A 12,014-nucleotide genomic window follows, 5' to 3' on the forward strand; every position below is an offset into this window, starting at 1 on the left:
GCAGCCGGGGGCGGTGGGCTCCCGCGGTCCCGGTGCTGGTGGTGGCAGGTCGGGATGGAGCTGGCAGAGGTGGCGACCTGGCGGCCGGGGGCGGTGGGCTCCTGCGATCCCGGTGCTGGTGGTGGCAGGTCGGGATGGAGCTGGCAGAGGTGGCGACCTGGCAGCCGGGGGCGGTGGGCTCCCGCGGTCCCGGTGCTGGTGGTGGCAGGTCGGGATGGAGCTGGCAGAGGTGGCGACCTGGCGGCCGGGGGCGGTGGGCTCCCGCGGTCCCCGCGCTGGTGGTGGCAGGTCGGGATGGAGCTGGCAGAGGTGGCGACCTGGCAGCCGGGGGCGGTGGGCTCCCGCGGTCCCGGTGCTGGGGGTGGCAGGTCGGGATGGAGCTGGCAGAGGTGGCGACCTGGCGGCCGGGGGCGGTGGGCTCCCGCGGTCCCGGTGCTGGTGGTGGCAGGTCGGGATGGAGCTGGCAGAGGTGGCGACCTGGCAGCCGGGGGCGGTGGGCTCCCGCGGTCCCGGTGCTGGTGGTGGCAGGTCGGGATGGAGCTGGCAGAGGTGGCGACCTGGCGGCCGGGGGCGGTGGGCTCCTGCGATCCCGGTGCTGGTGGTGGCAGGTCGGGATGGAGCTGGCAGAGGTGGCGACCTGGCAGCCGGGGGCGGTGGGCTCCCGCGGTCCCGGTGCTGGTGGTGGCAGGTCGGGATGGAGCTGGCAGAGGTGGCGACCTGGCGGCCGGGGGCGGTGGGCTCCCGCGGTCCCGGTGCTGGTGGTGGCAGGTCGGGATGGAGCTGGCAGAGGTGGCGACCTGGCGGCCGGGGGCGGTGGGCTCCCGCGGTCCCGGTGCTGGTGGTGGCAGGTCGGGATGGAGCTGGCAGAGGTGGCGACCTGGCGGCCGGGGGCGGTGGGCTCCCGCGGTCCCGGTGCTGGTGGTGGCAGGTCGGGATGGAGCTGGCAGAGGTGGCGACCTGGCGGCCGGGGGCGGTGGGCTCCTGCGGTCCCGGTGCTGGTGGTGGCAGGTCGGGATGGAGCTGGCAGAGGTGGCGACCTGGCAGCCGGGGGCGGTGGGCTCCCGCGGTCCCGGTGCTGGTGGTGGCAGGTCGGGATGGAGCTGGCAGAGGTGGCGACCTGGCGGCCGGGGGCGGTGGGCTCCCGCGGTCCCCGCGCTGGTGGTGGCAGGTCGGGATGGAGCTGGCAGAGGTGGCGACCTGGCAGCCGGGGGCGGTGGGCTCCTGCGATCCCGGTGCTGGTGGTGGCAGGTCGGGATGGAGCTGGCAGAGGTGGCGACCTGGCGGCCGGGGGCGGTGGGCTCCCGCGGTCCCGGTGCTGGTGGTGGCAGGTCGGGATGGAGCTGGCAGAGGTGGCGACCTGGCGGCCGGGGGCGGTGGGCTCCCGCGGTCCCGGTGCTGGTGGTGGCAGGTCGGGATGGAGCTGGCAGAGGTGGCGACCTGGCGGCCGGGGGCGGTGGGCTCCTGCGGTCCCGGTGCTGGTGGTGGCAGGTCGGGATGGAGCTGGCAGAGGTGGCGACCTGGCAGCCGGGGGCGGTGGGCTCCCGCGGTCCCGGTGCTGGGGGTGGCAGGTCGGGATGGAGCTGGCAGAGGTGGCGACCTGGCGGCCGGGGGCGGTGGGCTCCCGCGGTCCCCGCGCTGGTGGTGGCAGGTCGGGATGGAGCTGGCAGAGGTGGCGACCTGGCAGCCGGGGGCGGTGGGCTCCCGCGGTCCCGGTGCTGGGGGTGGCAGGTCGGGATGGAGCTGGCAGAGGTGGCGACCTGGCGGCCGGGGGCGGTGGGCTCCTGCGATCCCGGTGCTGGTGGTGGCAGGTCGGGATGGAGCTGGCAGAGGTGGCGACCTGGCAGCCGGGGGCGGTGGGCTCCCGCGGTCCCGGTGCTGGGGGTGGCAGGTCGGGATGGAGCTGGCAGAGGTGGCGACCTGGCGGCCGGGGGCGGTGGGCTCCCGCGGTCCCGGTGCTGGGGGTGGCAGGTCGGGATGGAGCTGGCAGAGGTGGCGACCTGGCGGCCGGGGGCGGTGGGCTCCTGCGATCCCGGTGCTGGTGGTGGCAGGTCGGGATGGAGCTGGCAGAGGTGGCGACCTGGCAGCCGGGGGCGGTGGGCTCCCGCGGTCCCGGTGCTGGTGGTGGCAGGTCGGGATGGAGCTGGCAGAGGTGGCGACCTGGCGGCCGGGGGCGGTGGGCTCCCGCGGTCCCGGTGCTGGTGGTGGCAGGTCGGGATGGAGCTGGCAGAGGTGGCGACCTGGCAGCCGGGGGCGGTGGGCTCCCGCGGTCCCGGTGCTGGTGGTGGCAGGTCGGGATGGAGCTGGCAGAGGTGGTGACCTGGCGGCCGGGAGCGGTGGGCTCCCGCGGTCCCCGCGCTGGTGGTGGCAGGTCGGGATGGAGCTGGCAGAGGTGGTGACCTGGCGGCCGGGGGCGGTGGGCTCCTGCGGTCCCCGCGCTGGTGGTGGCAGGTCGGGATGGAGCTGGCAGAGGTGGTGACCTGGCGGCCGGGGGCGGTGGGCTCCTGCGGTCCCCGCGCTGGTGGTGGCAGGTCGGGATGGAGCTGGCAGAGGTGGCGACCTGGCGGCCGGGGGCGGTGGGCTCCCGCGGTCCCCGCGCTGGTGGTGGCAGGTCGGGATGGAGCTGGCAGAGGTGGCGACCTGGCGGCCGGGGGCGGTGGGCTCCCGCGGTCCCGGTGCTGGTGGTGGCAGGTCGGGATGGAGCTGGCAGAGGTGGCGACCTGGCGGCCGGGGGCGGTGGGCTCCCGCGGTCCCGGTGCTGGGGGTGGCAGGTCGGGATGGAGCTGGCAGAGGTGGCGACCTGGCGGCCGGGGGCGGTGGGCTCCCGCGGTCCTGGTGCTGGGGGGCGAGGGGGCCCCAGGGCCTGGGCTGCGGCGGCGCCGGGACGCCGCGGTGCCGGCCGGTTGCTCTCCGGACCCCGCCGCCGTCCGCAGTGGGACCCGCGCGGGGCCGCCGGCGGCAGCTGCACCCCCGGCAAAACCGCCGAGGCCTTGGGGCGGCTTTCTGGGCCGGAAGGCAGGTTGCTCCTCTCCGGGGCGCCGAGCGCCCTGCGGCGCCCTGGGCCGGGCAGACGGCCGGGGCGCCCCGAGCGCCGCGGGGCCTCAAGAGACCAAGGCGAAGGTTGAGGCGGCGTGCGCCCCGCCGGCCCCAGCGCGCAGCTGGAACCGCTGCCCGAGCCGGCGGCGCTGGCGCCAGCGCCGGCCTCGGCCTCGCCGGCAGGTCACTCCTCTCTGTTTGATCAAGATAGCGAACAGCAGCGATGAAAAGGACGTCTTTCCTCTGCGCCCACCAATTTTATCAATGGTTCTCGCACGTCCCGCGGCCCAGCGCAAACAAAACGTAAGCCAGCCGCACGATAAACATTTCAACACGTTTCTCCGCTGCCCAGCTGGGCTTCAATGAGTCTAAACCATCTCTTCTGCGTCGTCGCCTACCCCGAGATACGTTGCTTCTGTACATAGACCCAGCTCTGCCTTTCTGTCCTTCATGCGTGAATGTGATGTCAGCAGGCACGTTATGCCTGTGATGTCCGTACACCTTCTCTGTCTTTAGGCAGACATATCAGATGCGGACGGGACGCCAAAGGCAGGCCTTCATCTGAGCTTCGCAGCGGTGTGAAATCCAGACCCCTGTAGTGGTTGGCGGCTTCTAGGTAAAGAGCAGCTGTGGACAAAGCTTCACCCGTTTCATGAATTCATTCACATGAGGGCCTCAGCTTCCACTTTGTGAAAATCGTGTTTTTTAGCATGGAGTGAAAATGTGTGTTTTACTAATCTGGAGCAGGAAGGCCTGGGAGCGGCGTGCGTGTGCACGGGCACCCGCGCGGCGGCAAGAGCGGGCCCAGCCGGGCGTCCGGCCCCTCCGTGTCCGGCGGTTTATGGATTCAAACTCAGCCACTGTACGTGGAAGAAAGCCAACATGTGGGAAGGAAAAGCTCATAGTTTTATCTTCCCTTAGCACCTATTTTCCGTGAATTTAGTTGCAAATTAACAAATGAGCGGATGAGTCGCCTGCTGGGTTGCTGCAGCCGGCGCGGGAAGTGCCGAAGCGGCCGGGCCGGGGCAGGGGGCGGCCGCCACCGCGCGTCCCCCCGGGCCCAGGCAGGAGCGCGGCAGGCGCAGCGCCCTCGGCCGCCCGGATGGATACGTGACGAGCACGAAAAACGTTTTGCCCTGAGGAGAGCTGCTTCTGGAAGCGCAAACACCAGCTGAGGGTGGCGGGATCCTTCGGACCGGCTCTCTCGGACGAGTGGGTCAGCGGCAGCCGGTGACACGTGCCGGTCGCACGCCCGTCCTTTCCTGTTGTGGGGCCTCCACCGCATCATTTCTGCATCATCTATCCAATTATTTTCTGCTGAAAAGGTTAATATAAAGATAAGAATTAGAATAAAAGTCCATGTCTTTAATCCCTACAAAACAGTAAAGGGGGAAGTGCGGCAGCGGCCAGCCGCGCCGAGGAAGGGGCTTGGTCCTGGCCCGGCGGAGGAGGCGTGAGCGAGGCCGGGGCGGAGGGACCCCCGGGCGACGGCCGCCGGGCTGCGCTACGGCAGCGACGTTAGCGGTCTTCTTGCGGGAACACGCAGAGTCCGCGAACTGGCGTTTTGTGCCCGGCTGCCTTCAAATAACCCAGACTGAACGTTTGTGGCAGCTAAACAGATTATTGCATTCGTTTTACGGCAAAACCCTGACATACCTGTTTTTTTCCAAGCAAAAAAAAGTCCCTTCCTTTGAAAAGCCAACGCTAATTAAAGAGGAAATTCAGCCCAAACGTGACCGGCTCTGCAGCTCTGTATTCTCACCGTAACGCTAATGGCTAAAGGGCAAAGTAAATTAAATCTGCACTCAGTGCGCGGCGAGAGACAGCAGGGGAAGCGCCTACGGCCGGCCTCAAGCTCCAGTAACGCACGGCAGCCCCGCGCGCCGCTAAAAGAAAAGGCAGCTCGGCTGGAGCGGCACCAGGGCGGGCCGAGCTGAGCCCAGCGGAGCCGAGCGGAGCCAAACCCAGCCAGGTCGAGCCGAGCCGGGCCGAGCTGTGCCGAGCCGGGCCAGGCCGAGCCGAGTCGAGCCGTGCCGGGCCAGGCCGAGCCAGGTCGAGCCGAGCCGAGCAGGGCCGGGCCGAGCCGAGCAGGGCCAAGCAGAGCCAGGCCAAGTGGAGCAGGGCCGAACCAGGCCGAGCCGAGCAGGGCCAAGCCGAGCCGGGCTGGGCCGAGCCGAGCGGAGCCGGGCCGAGGTGGCCACTGGCGGGCAGGGGGCGAGAAGCCGCGCTGGAAGCAGGACTGGGAAAGGAGGCCGCGGGGTCGCGAGGGCGCGAAGCGCGGTGCAAGTGGGGCCGCAGCGAGAGGCAGCAGGCAGCCTCCAGCCGAGCGGGGCAGGAGGAGCCGCCCCGACGCCCTGCGGATGGCCGCAGCCCGGCACCGCTGCCCGGGGAGGCGAGGACCGGCGGCGACCTCCCCAGAGCTCCGCAAGCCTGTTTTGCTTTGGGTGTGCTGTTTTTCCCCCGAAAACAGAGTTTCCTGAAGGCTGCTGAGGTTTCCGCGGGGCAGAGCTCGGCGGGGCCGGCGGCCACGCTGGGGGCTGCGCGGCCCGGCTCCTGCCTGAGGCATGGCGGTGCTGCCGCAGGTGAAACAGCAATGCCTGATGAGCGACCGCAGCACAGAACGGGTCACAGCGAGCAGCAAGGGAAGATGCAGTAAAGCGCCGCGGGACGAGGGCACGGCCCAGCCCATGCGGCTGGGTGCACATCGACTTCCAACGCGAGCGTCCCGAGTAATTTGCCCGGTAAAGCACCGACCCCGACGCGTGCTGGGTTGCAGCAGGCGGGGGTGCGGGCACGCCTGGGACCCCCGCCGCGGCGGCCCCTCTCCTCTTGCCTGCCGGCAGAGACGTTTCGTTCACTACCTGCCGGAGAGGCCCCGGAGCCGGGGAGCCGGGCGAAGCGCACAGGGTCTGGGCACCAGGCAAGCGAAACGTCCTGCAGCCGTGTCAGTCCTGCCGGCAAACAGCTGGGACAGCAAACCAGCCCGCCGGCACGGGCAACCACACGAGACTCCCCGCGCCAGACGGTCCCTCTCGGCCGGCCCCGGCGGGGCCGACCTTCGGGCTCTGCCGCGTTACAGTGACTCATCCGGCTGAAAAAATAAGTAAAAATACTGGGGCAAAATGTCAGCTCTTGCGTACTGTCGGCAACTTGTCGTTTAGGTCGTGCAGAGGCGCGGGCAGCTTCCGGGGACACTTTCCCGCGCTGTGCGGCGAAGGGCGATGCGCCCGCGGGAACGCCCCGGAGCAGTCCTTCCGCCAGCCGCTCCGTCCCCGCGCCGGGCCCGGCTGGGCGCCGTCCTGCCCCCCACACGCGTCGGGGCAGCGCCCGGCTTTCAAACCTGGTCGAGGGAATCAGCCCACGGGCCGCGTCGGCCACCCCGCGGCCACCCAGACCCAGGGCGCAGCGCAGTGGGGCGCAGTGGGGCAGGGGGGTGTGGAGTGGAGTGGGGCGTAGCAGGGTGCAGCAGAGCAGGGCACAGTGGGGCGCAGCAGGGTGCAGTGGAGTGGGGTGCTGTGGAGTGGAGCAGGGTGCAGTGGGGCGCAGCGGGGCACAGCAGAGCACAGCAGTGTGGGGAGGCGCAGAGCAGGGTGCAGCAGGGTGGAGTGGGGAGCAGTGGGGCAGTGCAGAGCGGGGCGCAGCGGTGCGGTGCAGAGGGGGCACAGCGGGGTGCAGCAGGGCACAGCGGTGCAGGGAGGTGCAGAGCGGGGCGCAGTGCAGTGGAGGGGGGCACAGTGGGGCCGTACGGAGCGGTGCGGGGCAGTGCAGAGCGGGACGGTGCGGGGCGGTGCGGAGGGGGGTGCAGCAGGGTGCAGCGGAGCGGGGCAGGATGGTGCGGAGCGGAGCGGGGCAGGCTGCGGCCGGGCCCCCGCCCCTCGCCCCCCGCCCCCGGCCCGGCCCGCAGCGCGGCGGGGGCCGCGGGAGGCGCCAGGCGCGGGGGGGCCCCGGCCCCGGCACCCTATAAAGGGGCGGCGGCGGCACCGGCACCGGCACCGCGGCAGCGCCTGGCCCGGGCGGAGCCGGCGCGCAGCGGACGGCGGCTCCCGGCGGCTCCCGGCGGCAGCGGCACCGGCAGCGGCACCGGCGGCGGCAGCGGCGGCGGCACCGGCGGCAGCAGCATGGGCGGCGGCGGCGGCGGCGGCGGGCGGCGGCCCCGCGCTCTGCCGCTGCTGGCGCTGGCACTGCTGGCGGCGCAGGGCGGCGCGGCGCCGCTCCAGCCCGGCGGCTCCCCCGCGCTCCCCAAGATCTACCCCCGCGGCAGCCACTGGGCTGTGGGTAAGTCGCCCCGGACGGCGCGTCCCGCCGCCGCCAGCTGCCGTCGGGCTGCGCCCCTTCCCGTCCCGCCGGGCCTGGCCGCGGGGGATCCGCGCTCGCCCGCCCCGTCCGTCCGCCCGCGGAGCCCGCTGGCCCGGCCCGCCGCCGGCAGCAGCGCCCCGACGGCGCCGCGCTGCTCGCTCCGGCCCCCCACGGCCCCCGACGGCCCCCGACGGCCCCGGGGCAGGACGCGAGAGCGCCGCGGCGCCCCGACCCAGCGGCCGCCACCTCGGGGAGGCCGGGGCCCGGCTGGCCCGGCGACAGGGTCCTCGGCCGCTCCTCTGGCCGGCAGCCCCCTTACCTCCCTTCGTAGCCCGAAGCCGTTTCGGGTTTCGTCTTTAAGGACAGCAAAGCGCGGTGCGTCAGGGCGCAGCCAGCCCAGCTCCTAGAAAGGCGCTGGGACATAGACTGCTGCCGGCGATCCCGCATCCCGTGTCCAGGCTGGGGAAGTCTAAAACTGTCACCTCCTCCGCCAGCTCCTTGTCCCAGCAGATCTTCCCAGGTGGCCTCCCTAACGCCAGGCAAAGCGCCCGGTTCTCTCAGCAGCATCTCCTCTGCCAACTTAGCATAGGAGACGGGGGAAACTAGTTGTGTGCAACACGGTGACAAACTCTCCAGTCCCAGCAGGGCTTCAACTTTGCCGTTATCTGACCCCTGCCCTTCCCCTAGCAGAACTCTGCTGACCTCTGAGCAATCAAACCCACACCTCTTCTGTCTAACTCCATGCTGCTGCCGCTGTTCTTTCAGGACATTTAATGGGGAAAAAGAGCATTGGAGATTTTCCATATGTTTATGAAGAAGAAAACAAGATCCCGTTTTCAGCATTACCTGAAAATATCAAGCAGCTGGAAGACTATCTGCAGTGGGAAGAGATGTCCAAATATTTGCTCAGGCTCCTGGAAGGAAATGAAAATAAAAGCGCTCACATCTTGAAAGCAGGGCTTCCCTGGCACGGCAGGAACACCTGGGAGACAGATGACAGTAGCAGCTGGAAGGATGTAAGTCTGCAATAAGAAGATTCTGTGTGTTTAACTTTTGTTTTACAGTCACATATCAGCTTCCTCTAACTTACGAATTGTCCAGAAAATTAGCAGAGAGGTGTCTAACGAACAAGTCGTTCCGTAAAAGTTAGACCTTGCTCTTGAGTAGAAATTGTCAGTCATAGGTTATGTCTTTTACAAATTCTTTTGCTACTGGGCATAAACTCCGCAAGCATTGTGCGGATTTCGGTGTCTGTATTCCCCGCAAATCGCTTGGTTAGTTGTATTTCTTTCTTTTCTAGCACTTCATGCTCAGGTGAGCACATCGACACCAAGTTCTGTATCAACTCAGAAAAACCAGGCTAGTGTGGAAAAGAGGTGAGCGTAGGAGGGCAGGAAGAAGGCAACGGGTATTGTGCATAAGGCCACATCACGTTAACTATCTCCCAGTGTTGCCCATCCGGCCGCTGTTATCCTGCTGTTGGACTTGTCAGGTCCCGCAGAGCAGGCGATACAGAGCCCTGGGCGGGAGAGTTTCTTCTGTCCCAGCTCTGCCTTTGTCTCAGGCAAGCCTTTCTTCCCCCGAAGGCCTCAGGTTCCCCAGCTGGTGATGCTGACCGCTGCTGTGGTCATTTCTGGTCTTGCAAAACGAGGCTATGGCCACTGGTGAGTTTTATATGTGCCTGGGACCCGCTGCTTCTTCCCTTAAGTTAACGTACTCGTTATTCACGGGAGAACAAGACTTTGGAACAGATTTACCCCTCTTCTTTTGGAAAATCCTGTAGAATACGCTCGGAAGTGAGGTTTTGCAGAAAATAGTCAGGGTCTAAATGAATTGCTATGCAACTTGCAGCATTTACTAGAAAACTCCTTTCTGTGTATTGCGCCAGGTGCAGGAATGGTGATACAGCTACACCTGGGGGCCCTGACACGGTGTAGCAAGATTAATACCCCCCCACCACACCCCCAAGAGCTGTTGGGTTTTTTCCTGTAATTCTGCTGTGCCGTGATGTGGTCACTGTTCCCGAGCCAACTTCACCCCGGTCTCCCTCCTGAAATCCTGGCGCAGCGAGGCCAGCCAACGCTTCGTCACTGACTTGATCATGGATAAAAATTTACCCCTTAAAGCCATGATTCAAGTCTCTTGCGCCGCAGAGAGGCACGCTGTCCGTAGGTTTCTTTCTGGCTGTGGCTTTATGACAGTGGCACTCATAATAACTGTGACTGATACTATCTGAAGGTAAACTATTTATCTCATCTTTAGTTCTGCGGTGTGCAGCTTTGTAATCAAGTTATAGGAACAAATTCCATTATGCTATGTAAAAGGAGAAATATTTTGACTTCGAAAAGTATCAGGTAATAAATCGTATTTCCTAAGGCTGAATGTTCATTCAGTAAGTTGAGCCATGTCCACATGTGTATATTTTTATCCTAAATTAACATCCACATTTTTGTAGTTGGAGATTGAATATACACATGGATTAATGAGATTATTGCCTTAAATTTCCAGGATTCTCCAGTGAATGGTTAAAAAAAAATCACGTTTTTCATGTAATTAAGATATATGACAACTGCAGAGCCCCCGTTTGCAGCAGAACCTGTGATCTCCAGCATGCAACAACTAGTTTGTCTCTAGCCCGAAGTAAAAGAAAATCGTGAAAGGAGTATGTAACTTGTGGACGCAAACACATGATTATATGCAGGCTACTTAAGATACAATGTATTGTTTTTCCATTGGCTTCGGTTAAGTAAAAAAGTCATTTCAAAAGCAAGCTATGCATCTTTGTGAGATCTGCCTTCCAGATGCAGCAGACGTGCAGATCAAAAGGAGTATGCTTTACTTTAGTTAGAGAGCTTTAATGGTTTCCTACACATTTAAATCATGATAGTTGTTATTTTTAATAAGGGAGGCATTGTTTATTTATGAAGATGGGATTCTGGCTCATATGAAATTCAGTGATACAAGTACCCAGTGATAAAAGAGTGTAAGTAACCTCTGGATTTGGGTCCCCCAGATGTTTCTGGATGTGATGGGTTCCCTGTTGCCCAAACTTTGGCCAGGCGACACCTTCATTGAATGTGCCGCTGTATCACAGCTGACAAAGGTGTCCATGTACAGGAATGGCGAATGTAGGTACCCGCCTCGGCCAAGGATGGGCGGGTAGAGTTACTGATGATGATGCAGTGGGTATGATAAAGTTTGTACTCGGCATTAAATTCATTCCCAGCCATGTTGCATTTGAGTCTGAAATAGAAACTAGTCCTAGAAGGAACACGACACCATATTTGCGGTGGGTGAGCAGTGACTGCGGAGTCGCCTGTTGGGTTGAGGCGTTGACACGGGAACAGGAGAAGGTGAACTCTGCTGCAGGAATGACTGTGCGGGCACCGTTTCGTGGTCAAGGGGCTGAGCGTGCCCTTGCAGAGATGCTAAGCACGAGGAGTCCGTTTCTGTCTATGTGATGTGTACGCGCCCATCTATTGAACGTGAGTGAAGACAGGCTGTGTCGGAAATAAGTGAACTCGTGAGGGCTTTGTTTCATGGACTGTGGCAAATTTAGTGGATTTTAATTTAAGATTTAAGTTCTAAATTAAAGATCAGAAGTTACTACCCCCAAAGCTAGAGGCTACAGAAGGAAATACAGATGTGTGCTTCAGGTAACCAAATTCAGGGTCTGGCTTGTTCGTCCAGGGCAATGTTCACCACTGAAGCTCACAGTGTGCTGTACAGCTCTCAAGAATAAAAGGAAATTTTTCCTTCTAAAAAACTGACCCGGAAAAGGGAAAGTGCTGTAACATGTAAATAGTCAAAAAGGTCAGAGCTGGGCATAACGGTTCTGGGACTTAGTGCGGTGAGCCTGAGCTGTTTTCATCTGGTTTTCCGTTAATACCGAGCGAATTAAGACCTTGCCTGCTTGAATAAGTTACTATTAAAGTAGTTAAAAATCAGAAGGAAAAATCTTGCTTTTGCAAGTTGGCCTAAGTGTAAAAATAAATTGAAAATAAACTTCAAATTGTTTCTGTGCCTTGACTCTTTAACACTAATGAGACATTATATAAATGCGATGGCAGGCAGAATTACTTCGAAGAATGATTTTCCTCATACTTTGGCAGTCAGTTATTAAGCTAACCAAAACAAATGGGGTCTGCTATGGGAAGATTATTAGGAATGAGTCTGTTATGTGAATTCACAGAGCAGTTATATATTAGGCTTATTAACTTAGTGAGTGACTTTTGTCAGGACTGGTCTATAAATACTATTCATCTCTTTTTATTAGATGATGGAGTATCTGCTTCAAGTTGTGAATATGAAAGAAAGCGCTCCAAGTTGAAGGGTCTCTCAGCCTTGAAGGAATGGAATAATTTCCGTAAGAGACTATGTTTCACAAGCACTTGATTGTATCAGATAACCAACAAGGTTTCTTTTCTGTAAACAAGATTTCCTTTGTGTAAAATATCTAAATACACATATTCTTGTACGTTTCAGCATTGCCTAAACTCTCCACTTCATTTTCAAAGTTGCATTTTCTCGCTTGAACTGCTTTGGTATACATAATTGTCGAGGAAGGGTCTTCCAATTAATTATATGACTTGCCTGTCGAATCAGTTCATCTCTTAGTTTCAAGCTACATGATTTTTCAACATTCACAATAAATAGTACTAATAAAAAGGCTGAGTTTATGCTTT

General features: G+C 61.9%; 1 protein-coding gene across 1 annotated transcript; it reads left to right on the forward strand.

Moving 5' to 3' along the window:
* Positions 1-5,597: 5,597 nt before the first annotated feature.
* LOC104139219 (gastrin-releasing peptide) lies at positions 5,598-12,014 on the forward strand. The gene is made up of 4 exons (XM_068928797.1): positions 5,598-5,774; positions 7,035-7,308; positions 8,095-8,345; positions 11,606-12,014. Exons 1-4 carry the CDS (start codon positions 5,598-5,600, stop codon positions 11,657-11,659), a joined length of 756 nt encoding a protein of 251 aa, XP_068784898.1. The 3' UTR covers positions 11,660-12,014.

The sequence above is a fragment of the Struthio camelus genome, chromosome Z (genome assembly GCF_040807025.1).
Source record: "Struthio camelus isolate bStrCam1 chromosome Z, bStrCam1.hap1, whole genome shotgun sequence".
NCBI lineage: Eukaryota > Metazoa > Chordata > Aves > Struthioniformes > Struthionidae > Struthio > Struthio camelus.